The 23,765-nt window shown below is 43.7% G+C and overlaps 1 protein-coding gene across 1 annotated transcript; it reads right to left on the bottom strand.

The window, feature by feature from the left end:
- Nucleotides 1–249: 249 nt before the first annotated feature.
- Nucleotides 250–17,136, bottom strand: LOC129464665 (uncharacterized). Its single transcript, XM_063619478.1, has 3 exons — nt 17,132–17,136; nt 9,812–10,140; nt 250–960 (listed from the first exon to the last, which is right to left on the bottom strand). Exons 1-3 carry the CDS (start codon nt 17,134–17,136, stop codon nt 647–649), a joined length of 648 nt encoding a protein of 215 aa, XP_063475548.1. The 3' UTR covers nt 250–646.
- Between the last annotated feature and the right edge of the window lie 6,629 nt (nt 17,137–23,765).

Raw genomic sequence — 23,765 nt, 5'->3', positions numbered from 1 at the left:
CCGTGCTGCCGTGTGGCCACTGCAGGACACATTTAATATCCCTGTTTCTCAGGCTGTCGACGAAGGGGTTCAGCATGGGGGTGACCACCGTGTACATCACTGAGGCCACTGCAACCTTTCTGGGGGAATAGGACACATCTGAACCGAGGTACCCTCCAACGCCTCTTCCATAAACTCAGCAAAGAACTGACAGGTGAGACCCACAGGTGGAGAAGGCTTTATACTTCCCACCTGACGATGAAAGCCTCAGAATGGAGGAAACCATTTTATAGTAAGAGGAAAGCGTCCCCGAGATGGGAAGGAACCCAAATACGGCAGCAGGAAAATACATGATTATGTTATTGGTGAAGGTGTCACAACATGCAAGATGGGGCAGTTGAGAAGTGTCACAGAAGAAATTAGGAATTTCCGCACCCTTGAAGCAGGTCGTTAGCAAGGCAATCAAGTTGTGCAGCTGGGAGTCTAAAAGACTGAGAAGAAGAAAAAAAAAAAAAGACAACCAAACTAGGAAGCCACAGAAACACGGGTTCATGATGGCCGAATGATATAGAGGGCAACAGATGGCTATAAACCGGTCATAGGCCATCACACTCAGGAGCGTGTCTCGCTTCCATGCTTCGAAAAATGGCAAACAGAGACATCTGAGTCAGGCGGCCTGCCTAGGAGATGACTCTGCTGTGAGATTGGATGTCCACAATCCTCTTGGGGACCGTGGTGGAGGTGAAACCGATGTCAGGCGAGGACAGGTTGGAGAGGAAGAAGTACATGGGGGTGTGGAGTTGGGAGTCAGCCTGATGGCCAGAATGATGAGCAGGTTCCCCAGGACGGTGACCGGGCACATGGACAGGAACAGCCCGGCGAGGGTCGGCTGCATTTCTGGATCCCTTGAGAGTTCTAGGAGGAGGAATCTAGAGACATCGGTTCGATTCTGTGGGTCTGCATGGTTTGGACACCTTTTGCCTAGAAAAGGGGGTTGAAAAATGGGAAACAAGTAAATCAACACCTGACATTGTGTCTGCATTTTGGATAGAAGCAATTCACAAGTAATGTTTTCAGATTTCAGAGCAATCCACGCTCAGCAATATTTTGCAGTTCTGACAAACTCACTTGTCTTCTAATGCTTTCATCATTGATTTCTGTGTTCCTCACTTCTTGCTGTACACGCCTGCCTTAGAGACACTAGATTCAAGAATGTTCCAAGAACCAAATCATCATATATAACAAATGCGTAACTGCTAGAAAATACAGCTTATCTTGTCCAAAGAAAAATACATAACAAAACCGTTCTCTTCACTTGAAGAAAAAGATTATCCTAATTAAAGTAAATTAAGAACTCAAATACTTTATTTTATTTTAGTAGATTGATACAAATTCCCTTGATTTAGAACATTTATAAACACTGTATAACAGCTGAGACTGGGTGGGGGGCGGGGCGCGGTGGCTCACGCCTGTAATCCCAGCACTTTGGGAGGCTGAGGCGGGCGGATCACCTGAGGTCAGGAGTCCGAGACCAGCCTCAGCATGGGGAAACCCCGTCTCTACTAAGAATACAAAATTAGCCGGGCGTAGTGGTGCATGCCTGTAATCTCAGCTACTCGGGAGGCTGAGGCAGGAGAATTGCTTGAACCTGGGAGGCGGAGGTTGCGGTGAGCCGAGATTGAGCCATTGCACTCCAGCCTGGGCAACAAGAGCTGAGACCATGTCAGCTGGAAATGAAATGAAAGTTGATAGTTCATAAGCAGAAAATAGTTCCACATGCCGGTTAGGTCCTAGTGATGTCATCGTTCCGTTTTCTGACTTTTCACCTTCAGCAGGAGAGTAATTGCTTCCTCAAATCGGTGGGTCTTCTTTGAAAATTCACATCAGCTACAACTCCTGTCCTTAGCTTAGGTGGACTTAGAGTTTTCATCAGAAAGTTCGGCCGGACGCGGTGGCTCACGCCAGTAATCCCAGCACTTTGGGAGGCCAAAGAGGGCGGATCACGGGGTCAGGAGATCAAGACCATCCTGGCCAACATGGTGAAACCCCGCCTCTACTAAAAATACAAAAACTTCTCCCGGTATGGCGGTGGGCGCCTGTAGCCCCAACTACTCGGGAGGCTGAGGCAGGAGAATGGCTTGAACCTGGGAGGCAGAGGCTACGGTGAGCCGAGATCACACCACTGCACTCCAGCCTGGGCAATGGGAGCAAAACTCCGTCTCAAAAAACAAAAAACAAAAAGAATCAAGTAAGTCGAAGTCACACTGATGACAGCCAATTGTTGTGAACCAAGGAAATGTCAATTCAAGAATTAATGTAGATTTTGACTTTTGCTGCCTCTTCTGTGCCAAGCAAGATACAGGCTCTGGGGAATCAGAAACAAAAGAGACTCACTTGTTCCTCTCACAATACTCAGTACTTACTGAGATAAGGACAAAAGAAAATGTCCTGTCTGGAATGCAGGGAAACCGGAACTTCAGGTCAGGGGATATTTCCATTGAACTGTATGGAGTTGAAGCTTAAAATAGTAACGAATGTATGGGAGATTCACTTTGCCTTGACTTCCACATCCGTCACAGAGAGATCACGCAGCGGGCACCCACGATCGGTTTCATCATCGCTCGCTTCCATTAGATCACCTAGAAATCAGCTCAGATGAGAGTGCTGAGTCTCAGAGGATGGACATCTCACCTCCTGCCATACAGAGAAGTAGAAAGGGTGGTATTCGAAATTCATGGCCAGACTCTAAGTCCCGGGTATTCTACTTCATGGTCTTCCAACTCTCAAAAAGTTGTGGTTTGGGTTTTGCTTTTGTTTTTGCTTTTTTGAGATGGAGTCTTGTTCTGTGGCCCAGGCTGGAGTGCAGTGGAGTGATCTCGGCTCACTGCAGCCTCCGCATCCCAGGTTCAAGCTATTCTCCTGCCTCAGCCTGCCAAGCAGCTGAGCGGACAGGCGCCCACCACTACGCCCGGCTCCTTTTCTTCTATTTTTAGTAGAGACGGGGTTACCCCATGTTGTCCAGGCTGGTCTCAAACACCTGACCTTGTGATTCGCCTGCCTCAGCCTCCCAAAGTGCTGGGATTACAGGCGTGAGCCACCGCGCCCAGCTTCCAAAAGTTGTAAGCAGAGCTCAGAGGTCTTAACCACGGGCACGTCTGAGGAGCATTTTTGGAAATGCTTTCCAGCTTCCTCAGTAGGAATGGAAGCCAAACTCCGAATCAATGACTCCTTTGAGGCAGTCGAGAGCTGTAAGGAAAGCCAGGAACATGGGCAAGGGAGAGATGCGTCCCAAATGATCCTGTGCCCATTCTTTCTGGAAACTTTGATGTGATCTCAGCTGCCCTTTTTCTACTTGACACAGTGATTGTGGCACCCACTGGTCTAGCTGTGGTCTACAAGGAACCCCCAAAGGGAAGGGCACAGTGAGCAGGGGCATCGGCCTGAGTGACAAGGATTTGAGAGGGCAGGTTGGATGCAGGGAGAGGATTGGCCAAATGCTATGTGTCCAGACTTAGACTGCCTGGTTCAAATTGGACTTCACCCTTTTTGACTTCATGATCTGGTACAAGTCCTATGAAAATGCGTTGCTCCTTCTCTAGTCCGTAAAATCATCATGAAATGTGCACTCGTAACTGGGAAACTACGCAGATGAAATGAAACAAGCTGCATAGAGCACAGAGCTCAGAGCCTGGCCTTTAAGAAGCCCTCAGTAAGGGTTCATGATACCCTGGTGTCTGTCTTCATCCTCTTTATCCTCATCACCTTCATCATCTTTATTGTTCTTAGGGAATAGTTTAGAGGGACTCATTCCCTACTATCTTGGGTGTGGTGTCTATGAAAAGGACAACTCAGTGGGGGAGGAAGGCAAAAGTTTGAATAAGATTTCTGAGGCCCCCTCACCACAAGCAAGAACAGAAACTCCACAGTCTGCTGAGCTGACAGGTTGCAGCTTGGTCTCCTCCCATCTGCCCATCGCAATGTCCTGTTTGTCCTGAGGATGAGGAAACAAAGCAAGGCTCCCGAACGTCCCTCAGCTGAACTGCCCTTCCCCCCTGCCCGGCCATGACCGCGGAGAACAGGTCCACGGTCCTCCCTGCGTGGTGCACGATGGAGGCTCAGACTCCGTCCTCAAGGCTGGCAAGAAGACAGGGTGAGACATGAGCCTCCTGATACAGGTGACGGGTGTGGAGCCCCCAGGACTGGAACCTCAGACTGCAGGGCTGGAGGCACAGACTGAGTATTGACTATTCTATGGCCTGGGGGGCTCAAGGCACAGAGCTCCTCATTAGCCAAAGTCGCCCAAGCTCCCCAATCTCTAAAGACTTCCTCATAAGAATGCAGGAAGAAGAAGAGAAAAGGGAGTGTCCATAGAAGCTTTGGGGCTCTTCCTGTAATCAGGAGGAAGCTTGTGTGTATTCTTCGCTTCTTTCTTTTCTTTCTAAAGATCCAACTGCTTTCATTTTCATCTTTTATTATGGGAAAATATACCACGTATCAATACTAAAAGTTGTAAATAGATATGATTTCATCTAGAATGGCCGGTATAAACATTGACAATTTCCACTATTTTTCAGTTGACAGTTGAATGACATTAAGTACCTTCACATTGTTTAGCAACCATCACCGCCGTCATCTCCAGAACAGTTTTATCTTTCAAAATGGAAATGGCACCCATTCACCAAACTCTCCATTCCTCTCTCTCGCCCACCCCAGGGGCCACCATTCTGATTTGCAACTCTATGAGTTTAACTACTCTAGGCACTTTTTAGAAGTGGAATCATACCTTGTTGAATTTGTTTATCTGTTTTTTTTGTTTTTTTTTTTTTGAGACAGAGTCTTTCTCTGTCGCCCAGGCTGGAGTGCAGTGGCGTGATCTCAGCTCACTGCAACCTCCACATCGTGGGTTCGAGCGATTCTTGTGCCCCAGTCTCCCGAGTAGCTGGGATTACAAGCGTGCGCACCCACGCCCAGATAATTTTTGTATTTTTAACAGAGACGAGCTTTCAGCATATTGGCCAGGCTGCTCTCGAACTCCTGACCTTAAGGGATCCGCCTGCCTCAGCCTCCCAAAGCACTGCGGTTACAGGTGTGAGCCACTGAGCCTGGTCATGTTTATCCTTTTGGGATTTCTTTATTTCACTGACGATAATGTCTTCAAGGTTCATCCATGTTGCAGCCTGTGTCAGAAGTGCCTGTTTGGTTTTGTTTTTTGGTTTTGTTTCATTTTGTTTTGTTTTGTGTTTACATGGAGTCTCACTGTCGCACAGGCTGGAGTGCAGTGGCACAATCTGGGCTCACTGCAACCTCCGCTTCCCGGGTTCAAGCGATTCTTGTGCCTCAGCCTCCCGAGTAGCTGGGACTATAGGCACACGCCACCACGCTGAGCTAATTTTTTGCATTGTCTTTTTTTTTTTTTGAGACGGAGTCTTGCTCTGTCGCCCAGGCTGGAGTGCAGTGGCACGATCTTGGCTCACTGCAAGCTCCGCCTCCCAGGTTCACGCCATTCTCCTGCCTCAGCAGAAGAAAATATCACAGGTCGGGAGTTCAAGACCAGCCTGACCAGTATGGAGAAACAATGTCTCTACGAAAAATACAAAAAAAAAAAAAAGAAAAAAAAAAGAAAACTGAACAAGGCGTGGTAGCACATGCCTGTAATCCCAGCTACTCGGAAGGCTGAGACAGGAGAATCGCCTGAATACGGGAGGCAGAGGTTGCAGTGAGCCGAGATCGTGCCATCGCACTCCAGCCTGGGCAACAAGAGTTAAACTCTGTCTCAAAAAAAAGAAAAGAAAAAAAGAAAAAGAAAAAGAAAAGAAGAAAAAAAAGAAAATATTACTCCCATTATCACAGGGGGTGTTCAGCCCTGATGATATTGTTTTCTAATATCCAGGGAAGGAGAGTATGATATTACTCCCAGTATCGCAGGGGGTGTACGCCTTTTTGTGATATTGTGTCTAATATCCAAGGAAACAGAGGATGACATTACTCCCAATATCGCAGAGGGTGGACACCTCCCTGGGATATGGTTCCGAATATCCCAACAGGAAGAGGATGATATTACCCCCCATATCAACCCTGGAGGGTTATCTTCCACCCCTACTCTTGGCCACCGCTTAGCCGGAGCTGGTCTTCTCTCTTGGCCTGGCTCAGTGAAGAAAAGTCTCCATTCCTCCTCTCGGGGGACCGTAAGGGTCATAGTGACTCCCGTTCCGGGTAGCTTTAGCAGCAAAGAGCCGTGCTCTGTCAAAGAGACAGTGGCTCTCAGCTTGTTAAGCAAGGCCCTCCCAAACAAGGGCAAGGGACAGTCAGGCATGGACAAAAACTGATGAGTCGCTGTATGTCCTCCTACAGTGCAAGTCCCAGGCAAGCAGAAAGCTTGCTTTGCTGAAACCCCCGTGGCTCCGATGATGTCAATAGTCTTTCTGGAAAAGGGGGCGACCGGGGCGGTTACTAGCAAATGTCCAGCACCGGTATCTACGAGAAAATCAACGCTTCTACCCCCGACTGTCATTCTGACCATACGCTCTTTGGGGACACTTGAGCCCGCTCTCCCTCAGTCCAAGAACCCTTCTGCCAGGTTGAGCAGGGCCCCTTCCTCCTTGTCCGGGGCCTCCTGCTCTGAGTCACCTTGTTTTCTTTTAAGCTGAGGGCATTTGTTCTTCCAATGTCCCATTTCTTTACAATAAGCACACTGGTTACGCTGCCAACTCTGACAGCCAAGCTGAGTTTCTTTCCCAGGGCCCCCCTTCCCTTGCCTCTTTGGGGGGACCCCTCTGATTCCTGCAGCTAACAGGCAGGTCGGCGTCTCGCCGGGCCTGACGTTCATTCTCTGTGCGGTGTTCCTTACGGCTTACTGCATCTCTGTTTACAAACACCTGCTTAGCTCTTTCTAATAATTGTGATGTATTCGTCCCTGCAAGCCCAGCCTGTTTCTGCAGTTTTCTTCTCATGTCTTCTGCGCTTTGACGGACTCAAGCCATGTGAAGCATGTGCTGATTTTCAGGGCTGTCAGGATCAAAGAGAATATACATACGATAGGCCTCACACAATCTCTCATAGAATTGTGCTGGACTTTCTTCTTTTCCCCGAATGACCTCAGAGACCTTGTTAACGTTTGTGGCCTTCTGAGCTCCCCTCTTGAATGCTTCCAAGAGAGCTTCCCTGTCTCGGTTTAGCCTTTGCATATCCTCTCTTTCATTTGGGTCCCACTGGGGGCCGGTTTCTGGTAACTGGGTCCTTCCATACTCTTGGGGGTTTTGATAATCAGCTGGTGCATGTTCCTCTAGCCACTTAGTTGCTGCTAGGAGCGCTCTCCGCCTTTCATCTCTGTGAAAGAGGAACATGAACAACCGGTGGCAATCAGCCCAGGTGGGGTTGTGGGTCTGGATAATAGCTGGGAGCAAATCAATTCGAGCTTGTGGCTTTTCGGTATAGGACGGGGTATGGTTTTTCCAGTTGAGAAGGTCAGCACAGGTGAACGGCTGGTAGAGAAAAACACGCCTCTCCACCACGTGACCATCCTCATCTATCCCAGTATACCGCTGCTCTGTCAGGGGCATTTGTATCCCCGTTTTGGGTCGTCAACGAGCTGCCAAGGGAGGGGTTTCTCCCAAGGCCTCACCTCCTCTCTTGTCTCCTCTGGGTGGCCTAGGGATACACTTGTCTTGCAGAGGCACAAGCACTGTGGGCTCAAGAGTGGGGAGCCTCTTTCCCTGGTAAGGGGAGGGCACCACTGGGATCACTGGTGCCATCTCCTGCAATGCATCTTCTGACGTTGGGTCGAACAGAACTTGAGGAGTTGATTTCCCTGGGCGGGTGGAGCGGGATCCTTCCTTAGCTGTCTGTCCCTTGGCTACTAGTATTGCTGCTGCCTGCCCTCTTAGCCACTGTGGGGGGTCTAGCGCCAGCTGTCACCAAGTGTCTATGTATGGGAAGCGGTCTAGGTATCCTTTCCCAGTTACCTTGTGCCACACTTGAGAAACAAGGGACCTGTCCAGGCTTACTTCTGACGGCCAACCCACCTCTAATGTTGGGCAATCTATTTCCCAAAAAGTTTGAAGTTCCCCGGTGGTCTGCTGGTTAGGAGTCGGCGCTCTCACCGCCGCGGCCCCGGTTCCATTCCCGGTCATGTGAACCAAAAAGTGGAGCAGGACGAGTCGCGGAAAAAACCCCTCAGACGGCAGATTCAAGAAGGAAGAGGTTCCTTTTAATCGGATGGGGGTGTTGGCAGACTCGCATCTTAAGAGCCGAGTGCCCCGAAGGAAGACAGACTTCCTAGGCCTTTTCTCAGGGCTTACAACTCTAAGAGGTTCCACGTGAAAGGGTCCTGATGGATTCAGAGCACATGTGCTTACAGTGGGGGAGGGGGGGTTCATCTTTTCACCTCAGGCCAGCTCATCAGTGGCAGCGGCTGGTCTTGCCACTGACTTCAATCGTCTTGGTTTTCAACTTTTACTTCTTCCTCCTCTTCAGAGACAGGAGACAGAAAGAGAAATGCCTTCTCTCCTCAGGGCCACAGGATGATATGACTCCCAATAATACTGTGAGGAAGGTCGCAATATTACTTATCACAATAATATCAATTATTAATTGATATTAATAATTATCAATATTAATTGATCGTATAATTTTTAATATCAATACCGATAATGATAATATTCAAGAGTCATACTGACGATAACAATAAATTATTAATATTAACTATTAATAACGCCTGATATTAATAACTGGGACTGATCATATTCATTAGAACACAGTAATATTAGCTCCTAATAATTAATATTAATAACCCAAAAACTTTTTATTAGCAATTATTTCTTAACATTAATATTGGTAATTCATATTAATGTGAATCATAAATGAGTAGCAAGTAATACTAACATGACTCCTAATACCGCAGTGGGTGTACCCCCACCTGCGATAGTGTTCCCAATGTCCAGGGAGGGAGAGAGCATGGTATTACTTTCAATATCGTAATAGTTGCACACCCACCTGACGATACTGATCCGAATACAATCTCCAGGGGGTGGAGGACCCCCATCGCAGGGGAGCGAGGAGCCCCCTGCGAGGCGGGGCGTAAGAGCCAGCCCCTCTGCCCCCTGGCTCTTAGGACCAGCGGCGGACTCACAGCCTGTTTACCATATTGTCAGTAATAACATCTTCCCCTCTGGAAATTGTCAACTATTTCACAGACGGGTTTACACCGGCTTTGTACAGAGGACGTACACCCGTCTGTATTCGAGTAATATCATCCTGTTCCTCCCTGAAGATTAAGAACAGTATCACAAGGGTGTTTCTACTCCCTGCGATATTGGGTGTGACGTCCTACTCTCTCACGTTGCAATTAGAACGCTAACCCTAACCCTAACCCTACCCTAACCCTAACCCTTTACCCTAACCCTAACCCTAACCCTAACCCTAACCTGGGCCTTGACGACAACTCTAATCCTAACCCTAGATTCCTTACTAAGTTTGTATGTACTTTGTAAATGTGGATTATTACGATTACTGTGTGAGGACTGCACAGCAGCATGGGGATTGCCAATCTTACATTAATTTTTTTTATTGAGGCAGTCCATTAGCATTACAGGTGCTTGTGACGTGAGTAATGTGGGTGTCATATTTTGGGTGTCATGTCTGCATTAGCAGTGCTGCATTTGTGTTTCGAAACTGCAGCGTGGACCTGGCACTGTGGCCCCTTGCCTTCGCTTGGGAGAACTTTGGTGGGCAGGATTCAGAGGGGCTTTTGGTTTCCCATTTTGCACACTGAACCCTTCTAACTGGTCTCTGAACTTCATTATTCAGGGCTGCAAACAGGAAGGATTTTACTCACCGTCGATGCTGCCCCGAGTTGTCCCAAAGCGAGGCAGCGCCCCCAACGTCTGTTCTGAGGAGAATGGTGCTCCGCCTTTGCGGTGTCCCCCAGGTCTGTGCTGAGCAGAACGCAGCTCCGCCCTTGCGGTGCCCCTGGCCCGCACGCCCAGGTCTGTGCTGAGAAGAACGCTGCTTCGCCTTCGCAGTACCCCGGAGTCTGTGCAGAGGAGAATGTAGCTCCGCCCTCGCGATGCCCTCTGGGTTTGTGCTGCAGCGAACGCAGCTCCGTCCTCGCAAAGGCACCGCGCCCACGCAGGCCCAGAGAGGCGCACCGCGCCCGCGCAGGCCCAGAGAGGCGCACCGCGCCCGCGCAGGCCCAGAGAGGCGCACCGCGCCCGCGCAGGCCCAGAGAGGCGCACCGCGCCCGGCTAATTTTTTTGTATTTTTTAGTAGAGACGGGGTTTCACCGTGGTCTCGATCTCCTGACCTCGTGATCCGCCCGCCTCGGCCTCCCAAAGTGCTGGGATTACAAGCGTGAGCCACCGCGCCCGGCCTCCGCCTGTTTTCTTTGTCTGGTTTTCCTGCTACTGCCTTAGGTCCCCAACTTGCCCCACTTAGGCATGTGGGACCTCCTCACTGTTGGTTGAGGTACATGTGTGGTGATCAATCCAAATCCACTCTGGCACCAGCCTCTTTCCCGCCATCACAGGCCAGCTGACAGCGGTCACGTTTGTACCTACTGCACCTGCCCATCTCTTTTGAATGTCCTTCTCTGCCCTAATCTGTACTTATGGTGCCAGGTTTCTCTTAAGAATGTCCCTTTGTTGTTCTTATCAGCATGTACCTAGCAATATTCTGACATTTTTATTGCAGAACGAATGATGATTGGGGCATCTTAAGATGAGTTCTAGGGTGTTTCTTTCTGCATAGGTACCTCTTCTCCCTCCTACCCACAATTGACAAGTGCCCATCCACTCCAGCACTAGAGATGCTACTAACGTGAATTTTTGGTGGTCCCTCCAGGAGAGCCTTCCCAGGCTTTCCCTTTTTCAGGAGCTCCCCCTCCTGTTCATGTCTAGCTATCTATTCTAACGGAGCCCACTATCCTGTGTCCTTCCCAAAAATAGTGAGGGAATGATTAATTGGAAGCCATAAGAAATGACATCCGTGTAGATGAAAACTTTACAACTTACACAAATAATCACTCAAAATCATCCTTACACTAAAAATCTAAAACTATACCATTTCTAGAAGAAACTATAGAAGAAGAGCTATGTGCCTTTGGGTTTGGTAATGAATTTTAACAACTGACAGAAAAGGTTGATATACACAGAAGAAATGACAATGTGGATTTCTTAATATTCAATGTTTATACTCTGGAAGAGACCTTGTTAAGAGAACAAAAAGAAAAGCCACATATTGAAGAAAATATTTGCAAAATACAGATCTCAGAATTTGTATTCAAAATATATAAAAATTGTTAAAACTAAACAATAAGTTAAACAGCCCAATTAAAAATGCACACAGATCTGAACAGACACCTCACCAAAGAAGATCTACAGATGCCAAGTAAACATACAAAAAGATACTCAACATAATAGAGAACTGAAAAGCGCAATGAGATAGCACAGCTGGTCTATATTCCTTAGAACTGCTAAACTCTTTAAAAAATGACAAATTGCTGGAGAAAAAACAAGAACTCTTTTCATTGCTGGTGGAACACAGTGTGTAAGACCAAAATATGCCACCCCAAAATATAATGGTAGGAAACCAGAATATGCAACCCCAATATATGTCCCTTCAGCTTAAGAATTATTCCAAGCTGATTATTTTGAAAAAAAAAAATTCTAACAAAGGAAGTTCTGAAAACAAAGTAGAAGTTAGACTTGTGTAAGGAAAATTTACATCTATCAAGGAAATCCCCATTTAAAAGCTACCTCTCTTGACACCAAGAAGAGAAGGATAACTAAATCACTAAAGAGTCTTATCAATGGAGAACGCATGGACTTAACTCTGTATAACAAACCTCACCCTTGTCTACTGTGCTTTTGCTGGTTAACTCCCCACTACTGCACTCAAATCTTCTTTCTTTAAGTTAAAGATAGTATTTATGCTTGAACTGAAAGTCACCTGTGGGAGATTTACTCATTTTTCTGTGAGTATCTCCCATGTATCCATAAGGTATACATGTTTTTAAACTTTTCTGTTTTTCTCATTTTAATCTGTCAGTTTTTAGAGAGGGTCCCATCTAAGAATTCCAAAAACATAGAAAATTTTTTTCCTCCCCATTAAAAGTTGGGCAGTTTTTTCTAAAGCTAAACAAGTCTCACCTTACAATCCAAAACTCACATTCCTAAGTATTTTGACAACTACTTTGATGTCATTTCCAAACAAAAGCTACCATGCAGTTATTTACAGAAGCCCTATTCATAATGACCAAAGGAAAAAAAAGGAATCAGAAAGTCTTACAATAGATGACTGTGTGGGAATCCACTCAGACATCAAAAGTTGTTATAAAGATTATTTAAATGAAAACATTTGAGATACTGAAGATAAAGGAAGAAATCTTACTAGAACTTACTTTATCCAATTAAAGCAGAGCTCCCAGAAAAATACAACTGCCATTAACCCCATCCAAGGAATTTCTTGCAAATTCAGCTGCCATGGAGACAGCATACTCTTTCTCATTAGCACTGACAAATGAAAATGAAATCCTAAGCTCCCAACTGATGGAACAGACCCACTCTTGGCTGAGGAGGCCCCAGAGTAACTTTCAAAACAGTTCTTAACTTTGCTAGGATGGGATGATGGGGGTCAGATACACATCGTCATACCCCCTCCTTTGCTAACCATGATGAGTTTTTCTTCCCTAAGGATTTAACAGAAACCAGCCTTTTCAAAGGCTCCACCACTGATATCAACCTCTCCTTTCTTGCCTGATAAGAGACCATCCATGACGGAGAGGTTCTGGCCAGCATATAGAGGATGCACAGAGTGAGTTTTCATGTCCTCTGCTTCACCTTTTAATGTCAGACAGCTGAAAACTCCACCCTGGGATCATGCTAACACTGCCATTTTTTGTACATGGGACCCATGAAGAAGCAAGAAACTCAATTGCGCATGCATGCATTTCTCCTTCCATAAATATTCATGACTCTTCCTAGAGCTTATTAAATAAATGTATTTAGCCATTCCACTCAGCATAAATTACTATTGCCTTTACCTCCTCCTTGAAGCATCTGTTTCTGGCTTCTGGCTGGAGGCTATGCTTCCCAGCCTGTCGGAAGGAAAACCTTGCAGGCTGCAACCCTTTATAGGAAATAAATCTCTCGTTGGGTGTGGTGGCTCGTGCTTGTAATCCCAGCACTTTGGGAGGCCAAGGTGGGTGGATCACCTGAGGTCAGGAGTTTAAGATCAGCCTAGCCAACATGATGAAACCCTGTCTCTATTAAAAATACAAAAAAAATTAGCCAGGTGTGGTGGGCATCTGTAATCCCAGCTAATCAGGAGGCTGAGGCAGGAGAATTGCTTGAACCCAAGAGGTGGAGGGTGCAGTAAACCAAGATCACGCCATTGCACTCTAGTCTGGGCAACAACAGTGAAACTGTATCTCAAAAAAAAAAAACATAAACATAAAAATGAAGAATTGTCTCCTTTCCAAATTTATGAACCTCATCATTCTTCTGTTGACAGCATTAAAAGGTTCAAAAAGACCCTTCCATAGTCTCCCACAGAAGCCCTAGAAATTGTCATTTTGTTCATCATTTTGGATGCCTGAGAACTTGTAATCCAATGAGTAGAAATTTTGGTACCCCATTTATGGCTGTCAACCTGCCAGTTCTCAGGAGTTTGTATAAGCCTAAATCTGAAAGGATCTCATCCCATAAGGACCCTTTTCTCCTTTTTGTTGCATTTGCCCACTGGCTCTGGCAACAGGGGTCTTTCTTTCTCCTTGGCTATCTTTGGATATGGGGGCTCCACCTTCTATGCCACCTTAGGGAATGCCTTTTACATGCATGGCTAAGTCATTAAAAAGCCTACAGTGGTCAAGCTTGTTTCTCCTGGGGGTGCTTTTCGGAGGATATTTGGGCTGCCTCCGGAGTCAGAGTGTCTTGGGCCTCCTGAAGGTGAGTGACATGTGGATCTTCTTTTCTGTGTGTGGCTGTGGACACTTTTCAACACTGCCTTCTTGGCCTTTAAAGCCTTCGCTTTGGCTTCGGCTTTAGGAGGGGCAGGAGCTTCCTTCTTCGCTTTCGGTGCCATCTTGTGAAAAGCGAAAAATATTATTTCAAAAATAATCTGTTTACAGTAAATCTGCCTAATAGTAGTTTCCAAAGTACTTTTGGTAATTTTTAACCTTAAAGTTAAGCTAAGTAAAAGATTTGCATTAAATATCTAGACCATTTATAAATAAGATACAATACTAAAACATTAATTATTGAACATAAATAATTCAAGTTTATATACTTTTGGCTTCCTATTTTTACAGACAGACTAAAGATATTCTGGCCCGTTAATAAACATCTTTTTTTCTGCCACACTGAGAAATTGTATTATGAGGAAACACATCCCTCTAGATGTTGGGAGATCGTATATTCATACATTTTCTAACCTACTATAGAATGCTAATATATGACAGTTTAGAACTGTCTACTTCCTAGTTTTCTCTGGAAAATAAAAGATTACTAAGTATTAAAATTATAATCAATATATGTAAATAAAACTACTAGAAATAATAGAATAACTAGAAACAACTCTACGCAAAGCATGCAAGAAAAGTAGGGCATGTTTCGCAAGTAAAGTAGGATGTATTTTTTATAAGGAAAACCATACATAAGGTACAAATAAAAAGAGATAACTAACCTTCCCTGTGTTATATTTGTATGGGCAAAATGTTATGTTTTCAGAAATTATATAAAATTCCTGGAAATTTGTCAATGTCCTCCTTATCCATGCTATGTGCCAGTATAGAGTAATGAGTCATAATTCCAATTATTATTTTAAATGTTGTGGCAGGTGCAGTGGCTCACACCTGTAACCCCAGCACTTTGGGAGGCTGAGGTGGGTGGATCACAAGGTCAGGAGATCCAGACCATCCTGTCTAACCTGGTGAATCCCCATCTCTACTAAAAATACAAAAAGAAGGAATGATGACAAACATTTCCATTGGGTATCATTATCCTCCTATTTGCCTGGGGAAAGCACCAGGATGCTTAATGCCTACAACCCAAAATTCGTTGGTAGAAGTACCTACTGTCAGTGCCACCAGTAGATTTATTTATTACATGGTAAGTGGAATGTCACTTGGGCCACAGATAAACAATTTACAGGACTCTTCTTATCAAAGATCATTACAATCTAGGCCTAAGGGGAAGCCTTGCCCCAAGGAAATTTCCAAAGAATCAAAAAGCCCAGAAGTCTTAGTTTGGGAAGAATGTGTGGCTGATACTGCAGTGGTACTACAAAACAATGAATTCGGAACTATTATAGACTAGGCCCCTCGAGGCCAATTATATCATAACTGTACGGGCCAGACTCTATCATGTTCACAGGTCCATCCATCTGGCCCATTAATCTGGCCTATGATAGTGATTTAACTGAAAGGTTGGACCAGGCCTATAGAATATTAGAATCACTCTATCCATGGAAATGGGGTGTGTAAAACCCGCTTATATGCTGGTTGTAGGAAACATAGTTATTAAACCAGATTCCTAAACTATAACCTGTGAAAATTGTAGATTGTTTACTAGCATTGATTCAACTTTTGTTTGGCAACACCGTATTCTGCTAGTGAGGGCAAGAGAGGGTGTGTGGATCTCTGTGTCCATGGACTGACCATGGGAGGCTTCCCCATCCATCATATTTTAACAGAAGTATTAAAAGGAGTTCTAAATAGATCCAAAAGATTTATTTTTACTTTGATTGCAGTGATTATGGGTCTTATTGCAGTCACAGCTACTGCGGTGGTGGCTGGAAGTGCTTTACATTCCTCTGTTCAAACTGCAGAATATGTGAATAATTGGCAGAAGAATTCCCCAAAATTGTGGAATTCTGAGACCCAAATAGATAAAAAATTGGCAAACCAAATTAATGATCTTAGACAAACTGTCATTTGGATGGGACATAGGCTCATGAGCTCGGAATATCTTTTTCAGTTACATAGTGACTGGAATACGTCAGATTTTTGTATTATACCTTAAGCCTATAATGAAGCTGAACATCACTGGGACATAGTTAGACACCATCTACAAGGAAGAGAAGATAATCCTACTTTAGATATTTCGAAATTAAAAGAACAAATTTTTGAGGCATCAAAAGCCCAGTTAAATCTGATACCAGAAACTGAGGCAATGGTAAAAGCTGTTGATAGCCTCACAAATCTTAACCCCTCACTTGGGTTAAAACCATTGCAAATTTTGTATTAATCCTTGCGTGTCTGTTCTCTCTGTTGTTAGTCTACAGGTGTATCCAGCAGCTCCAGAGAGACAGTGACCAGCGAGAATGGGCCATGATGACGATGGCAGTTTTGTCAAAAAGAAAAGGGGGAAATGTAGGGACAGAAAGAGAGATGAGATTGTTACTGTGTCTATGGAGAAAGGGAAGACACAAGAAACTCCATTTTCACCTGTACCTTGAACAATTGCTTTGCTGAGATGCTGTTAATTTGTCACTTTGCCCCAGCCACTTAGCCCCAACTTTGAGCTCACAAAAACATGTGTTGTATAGAATCAAGGTTTAAGGGATCTAGGGCTGTGCAGGATGTGCCTTGCTAACAAAATGTTTACAAGCAGTATGCTTGGTAAAAGTCATCACCATTCTCTAGTGTCAATAAACTAGGGGCACAATGAACTGAGAAAATCCTCAGGGACCTCTGCCCTGGAAAGCCGGGTATTGTCCAAGATTTCTCCCCATGCGATAGTCTGAAATACGGCCTCGTGGAATGAGAAAGACCTGATCATCCCCTAGCCTGACCCATAAAGGGTCTGTGCTGACATGGGTTAGTAAAAGAGGAAAGCCTCTTGCAGTTGAGATAGAGGAAGGCCACTGTCTCCTGCCTGCCCCTGGGAACTGAATATCTCAGTATAAAACCTGATTGTACATTTGTTCAGTTCTGAGATAGGAGAAAAACCGCCCTATGGGGGGAGGCAAGACAAGTTGGCAGCAATGCTGCCTTGTTATTCTTTACTCCACTGAGATTTTTGGGTGGAGAGAAACATAAATCTGGCCTATGTGCACATCCAGGCATAGTACCTCCCCTTGAACTTAAAATTATGACATAGTTTCTTTTGCTCACGTTTTTTTTGCTGACCTTCTCCTTATTATCACCCTGCTCTCTTACCGCATTCCTCTTGCTGAGATAATGAAAATAATAATCAATAAAAACTGAGGGAACTCAGAGACCTGTGCCAGTGCAGGACCTTGGTATGCTGAGCGCCGGTCCCCTGGGCCCAATTTTCTTTCTCTATACTTTGTCTCTTTGTCTTATTTCTTTTCTCAGTGTCTTGTCCTACCTGATGAGTTATACCCACAGGTATGGAGGGGCAGACCACCCCTTCAAACATAAACTTATGTTTAGTTTAATATAGATACACACAGTTCTACATAGAAAACTTTATAATTAGGTGTGTGTAGGTAGGTTAGATACACACATACTTCCTAGCATTGCTAATGAGGGACAAGATACAATGTGCTCATTCAGCAGCCAGATGTAAGTTTTCCTGCCATTCTGAAAGGAATCAGGCTCTTTGAAGAAATGTCTGATACTAGAACTGGGACAGTAAATATAGGAGCCAGGACAATCTTGAAATATCAGAAAGTAAGTAAGTACTAAAAAAAATTAAAATATATCAAAGAAAAATAACAGCCAATAAAAACAGCTACCGATGGCCAACACAGGAATAAATTCTGCAACATAAAGCTGCAGTGTTGAATAATAACTAAAACTTAAAGTAATTATCTAGGTGTCTGTATTTGTATACATACGTGAATAAGCAAATGGAGTTGCATAGAAATCTCCTTTGCAAAAGAATTCCAAATAGTTGATGCAGACACTCAGCCATCAAGAAGGTGGAGCCAACTCCTCACTCCGTAAGTGTGGGGTCTGCAGTGACTTGCTCCAAAAGAACACATGCAGTATGGACAAGGAGGAAAAATGACTTCACAGTGGAGAAACCTGACAAATGGTAGCTCTGCCAAATGATCCAAGTGAACATCAAAGGTGACAGTTCACCTTGAGAACATGAAGTGACAGTGGGGGGCATTCTACAAAATTCCCGACCAATCCTCCTCAGTACTATCAAGGTCATCATGAGATGGAAAGCCTGACACACTGTCACAGCCAGGAAGAGCCCACGTGATGATTACATGTCATGCGGGATCCTGGATGGGATCCTGGGTCACAGTAAGACAGAACTAAGGGAATCCAAATGAAACATGAACTTCAGTTAATAATAGTCTATCAGTATTGGTTCATTAACTGTGACAAGTTATGTAAGATATTAATAAGCCATGTGAGACACACGGATAGAAGATGTTAATGAGAGGAAACTAGCTTGCGGCTACATGGGAAATCTCTGCTCTTTTTTTGGCAATTTCAGTGTATGTAAAAAAAGATGCAAAACTTTATTTAAAACATTTTTTAATGCTTCCTTGTTTAATTATTTATACCATGAATTACTAGTAATTGACATTGTTAACTAGTCCTGTTTTTTTTAAATAAGAGCATTTATGACACAAAAAATTAAACCACACAGACAGATATATAAATCAAAACAAATGCTCTTTACGTTTTCTGTTACTGTAGTAAACATATGTGTAAACTTAATTATCATATTTTTTCTTGTGCTGTGGTTGTGTCCTGGGTTTATTCTCTAAAATGCTGCTCACCTTAGACCAAGAAAAAAAATATCCTTGCAGACTCTGTTTCAATTCATGGCTAAATATTTTCAAAACAGTGACTTTGTAAAAAGATGTTCCAACGGCAAATTGATTCATTGTGATGGGATCACTTATTCCAAAGACTTCTTGTCTTTATTTTGTTCCCATGCCTACCTTTTAGCCATAATACAACAGAATCAAATATTGGCCACTGGGAAAAAATATTCAAAGAAAGAAAGAATGTGAACAGAAGTTATGACCATGATGATTCAATGTTTTACCACGATGCTTTCTAAAACAGAAGAGTGTAAAAGGATATTCAAAGTCAATTTCCTCAGCGAGGCTTTGCAGAAAATGAGGAAACTACAAAAACAAAAATGGCAGGACATTCTATGGGTGATTTTAAATGTTGCTCTGTTTTATGGGAAAACAATACTTTACCTTTTAAAGAATCACAAGGAATTATTGGAAACCCAAACTCTGAAATGTTTGCAAATTTAATTGAGCTTCTATGTAATTATGTCTATGTAGCTAGGCACAAAGTTGATGATTTTTTAAAAATCTATGCCTTATTTGTGTCATAAAATACACAATGAATAACTAATGCTCATAGGAAAACATGTTAGACCTTGTGAAGGGAAAATAAATCTTGAGGACCCAAAATCACTAAGCTAAAGGGAAAAGTCAAGCTGGGAACTGCTTAGGGCAAACCTGCCTCCCATTCTATCCAAAGTCACCCGTCTGCTCACTGAGATAAACGCATATCTGATTGCCTCATTTGGAGAGGGTAATCAGCAACGTGAAAGAATGAAACCATTTGTCTCTTACCTACCTATGACCTGGAAGCCCCCTGTCTGGCCTTCTCACCTTTCTGGACTGAACCAATGTACATCTTACACATATTGATTGATGTCTCATGTCTTCCTAAAGTGTAGTGTATAAAACCAAGCTGTGCCCCGACCACCTTGGGCCCATGTTGTCAGGACCTCCTGAGGAGGAATCATGGGCACGCATCCTCAAACTTGACAAACTAAACTTTCTAAAAAATCTGAGAGCTGTCTCAGATTTCCAGGTTTCACACATGTAATGTAGGATGTCAATGTTTATAAAACAGACATTATTCTATCTACTATTACAAATACGCTGCCAATTAACCTTAGACTTTCTCAACAAAATAAAAAATGTTGATGAGGTACAAATAATGTATTTAAACTTAAATAATGTTGCAAGTTTTAGTATGCCTACTTTTCAATTTGTCAATACTATTTTTACTACTTTAACACTGTAAGAAAAATGAGTAATTAAAACATTAATAAAAGTGTTTACAGTGGGTGCACATGTTTCCTCCAGCCTCTGCCTACCCCCAGCTTTCATCCCAACTGTCCTGATGGTGGCTCTAAGCGTTTCTCCTTCCTCTATACCAAGATCTCTCCCAGAAACACACCCAAATCTTACCATATGTTATGACATGCTACCCTCGGGTGGATCCTGAGGAAAACAAAGCTCTGGTTCTAATCCTAACCCTAACCCTGTCCCAAGACATTGACCCTGAACCTAAACCCTGATTGATCCCTAACCTGGTCCCTAATTCTGACCCTGACTTTGATCTTGACCCTGACCATGACCCCACCTCTAACCATACTTCTGGCCCTGACTCTGACCCAGATCCTAATCCTAACCCTAACCCTATTATTATCTTTACGATCTATCTCTAATCTTACCCTCTAGTGCTAAATAGCTGTACCCAAAAGCACTTTTAAATTATTTAACTTCTTTCCTTGAATCCTCTAAGGACATCCTAAAGGAGACGTCATTATGTATTTTTCATTCCCTCTGAGTGGTAGGGCTTCAGATAAGAAGTTCTAATACTTTGCAAGACATAAAGAGTTTGGAGGGTAACAGCACGGGGTTGTTAGGGATGCATGTTGGCATTCATGATAGTCATAGGTGCTGTTCTCCAAATATTTTCTGTTTATATTTTATGAATGCATTCTGACTGTTCCATCCCACCTACTTAAATTTTCACGAGGCCACATGACTTTTTTTTTTTCTGCAGTGGAGGTGAGAAGAAATAACATGTGACTTTTTCAGGAGAAATCTCCAAGAAACAGAGTTCCATTCTGCATGCTTTTTTCTCTTTTCTATAGCAATGGGGATCTTATTGATGGTCCCTCCTTCCGTTTGGATTCCCGTGTTAGGATGACACAGCACAGAGCTACCTCCCACCTGACCCATGATGAGATGTAAATAAATGAGGAAAAAGATTTTTTAGCCACTGAGGTTTGGAGGTTGTTTGTCACCACAGTTTAACCTAACCCCCATTGACTGATGCAGCGCTGAAGAATGAGTCCGAACTGGATCCTGACAAGACAAGTGAAGAGCACTCCAGGCTGAGTAAAATTCAAGTGTTTTCTCAAAGATAACAGTGAGCATGACAAGTTATAGGGGTGGGTGTGGGATAAATAAGGTATATCAGGTGAGAATAATAAGAAACTCAACTTTAAAAGACGGTGCTGATTTGGACTGTGGAGAGATTCAAATGTCCTGTTTAGCATTTGAGATTGTGAGGGATGAACAAACTAATTAAGAGCCCAAAATGAAAGCTTGGGATAAATAGCTGAGGGTGTCTAATATCCCATCTTTCATCCTAGAATGGGCAGAGTCCTTGACCCCCTTCTAGGGAGACTTCCACAAGAAAAAAGACCCGCATTTCTTCAACAATCCACACTGAGAGACTTTCCTGCACTTCTGACCTGTGGCTAACACTCCTCACCTTTCATTCTGTCATCAGTGTTTTGGGGAAACATCTTTAACTCTCTATGATTTACAGGTTACAATTCCCTCCAGAGGTGGAAAAGACTAATGATGAGGGTGTCTGAGCTCACAGCAGCAAGCAGGCATGTGTGCTCAGCAGCCACGTGGCTCATCTGCTAGGAGCTTACTAAATACGATGTTCTACAACATTGCTTAACACAAGGGGAGACGCTCCTGACTCAGTGTTTAATTGCTCACCTACTTCTTTTTCTGCCCTCTGGGGCTTCTAAGATGAAAAGAACCCAGGGGTGATAAAGTGAGTCAAAGGGGCGCCAGCCACATCACTGCAAAATAGAGTCTTAAAAAATCCCTGGCCTAAGATGACAGCCTTGGCTGGATACTTTTGAATGTGCTGATAGTGGACATGGTAGAGTGAAGGTGGTTGAAATATTCATATTAAAGAACTTCCACCCAGATTGCAAGAAGAGAGAGAGGAATGGAGATGGCAGCACGACTCCCTACAATAAAAGCAGATGTTTTGAGATCAGTTATCTTTGTTCTGAAAAAAATACAGACAGAAATCAGTTTAGCCTGAGGCTACAGTTAATTGGGCAATAAGCGAGAGGCACATATGGCATAGACAGATTTAAACATTTCTCCCTTATATTAATACAAATACTAAAATAACAAATAAATTGATTCCAAATAAAACAAATATTTAAAAAATTTAATGAATGAACACTGGAGTCTATAGTAGTATTTGAAGGAGATCTCACAAACAGGTTTGGTTTTTGAAGGTTAGAACTGATGGTCTAGAGAATTCATTTCATTCCAGAGAGAGAAAGAGAGGAATTTCTTAGGTTCCTTCAGGAATGCGTCTAGCTTTGCCTCATCTTTGTTTGAACTATGGATACAGCCGAAGAAAACATGAGGATTTCACAGATTTAAGGTGCTAAAAGTCACTGGGTTCTCTAAGAAGTCTGGGATTCTTCTGCTGGAAAAATCAGTTTGTTGAGAAAAAATGAGCTGGAGGAGGCTGTTATTGAAGTGAAGCAGAATTGTTTTTCTAAACTGCTTATTAACCACTCTGTAGTGTGGAAACAAATTATTCATGCACAAGGTCCTCTTACTGTTCCTGGAATGCAGTGAAAAGAGAACAGATTAGTTTTTCTCCCTCAGAACACAACCACTACAAACATCCTACCTCAGATGAGATATTGCCTAATTATTTTCAAAAGACAGTGAAAAATGATGGATGTAAATGTCTGCTACAAAATAAATACATGCTAGAAACAGAAGCATCTGGGTCATAGCTATATTAGAGCTACCTATGTTCCCTGTCACTGAGATTAAGACAGAAATGTCCAATACAATCATTCACAGCGTGGGAGAGGGGAAGTTGAAGGATGGAAAGGCCAGTCACAAAAGGATTTCAGAATTTCAGTCCATAAGGAAGTGGCTTTGTGCATTGTCTGTCACTGTGTGCAAGGTGAAGTCTGGAGAAATAAAACGTGCAGTAACAAGGGCTCTTTTATCCATCTCACCTCTCTAGATACCAAGTTTCAGACATGTTGCATTTTAATTGAAATGTTGATATAATTTTTTTAAAGAACACTTGCAGTGTTTGAAGTGACAAAGGCTGCTGTGACAAAAAAGCAGGGAAAGGGAATTTTTTTTTTTTAAAAAAAGCAAACAACAACAACAAAAACCCCACAAAAAAGCAAACAACAAACAAATAAAAAAACAGAGGAAGAGGCCGGGCGCAGTGGCTCAAGCCTGTAATCCTAGCACTTTGGGAGGCCGAGGTGGGCGGATCACGAGATCAGGAGTTCGAGACCAGCCTGGCCAACATAGTGAAACCCTGTCTGTACTAAAAATACAAAAAAATTAGCCGGGCGTGGTGGCGGGCGCCTGTAGTCCCAGCTACTCGGGAGGCTGAGGCAGGAGAATGGCGTGAACCCGGGAGGCGGAGCTTGCAGTGAGCCGAGATGGTGCCACTGCACTCCAGCCTGGGGGACAGAGCCAGACTCTGTCTCAAAGAAAAAAAAAAAAAAAACACAGAGGAAGAAGTCGAAACACCCTGGGCTGTGACTACTTCCAGGAAGGGGCTACAAGAGGCAGTTGGAAATTCTATTTGCTTTGCAACTGTGAGCTTTCTGGCCTGCTTCCATTCTAAAGTATATTACTTTGTTTTTGGTTCATGAAGTTATCCATTTCTGTTTTCTGGAACAGCTATGTATTTTCTTTATCTATCATCTATCTACCTGCCTATCATCTATCTATCTATCTACTATCTATCTTTTCTACCTTTCGCTATCAAGAGCTTGGGTCAAGCAGGATAG

Source organism: Symphalangus syndactylus, chromosome 16 (assembly GCF_028878055.3).
Source record: "Symphalangus syndactylus isolate Jambi chromosome 16, NHGRI_mSymSyn1-v2.1_pri, whole genome shotgun sequence".
Taxonomy (NCBI): Eukaryota; Metazoa; Chordata; class Mammalia; order Primates; family Hylobatidae; genus Symphalangus; species Symphalangus syndactylus.
This window is presented reverse-complemented; position numbering and strand designations above follow the sequence as displayed.

Excerpts from the sequence above, each read along its gene's own strand:
- LOC129464665 (XM_063619478.1), bottom strand. Across the intron at positions 961-9,811 it reads AACTCGGGGCAGCATCGACG|GCAAAAGGTGTCCAAACCAT; the intron begins GTGAGTAAAATC and ends CCCCTTTTCTAG.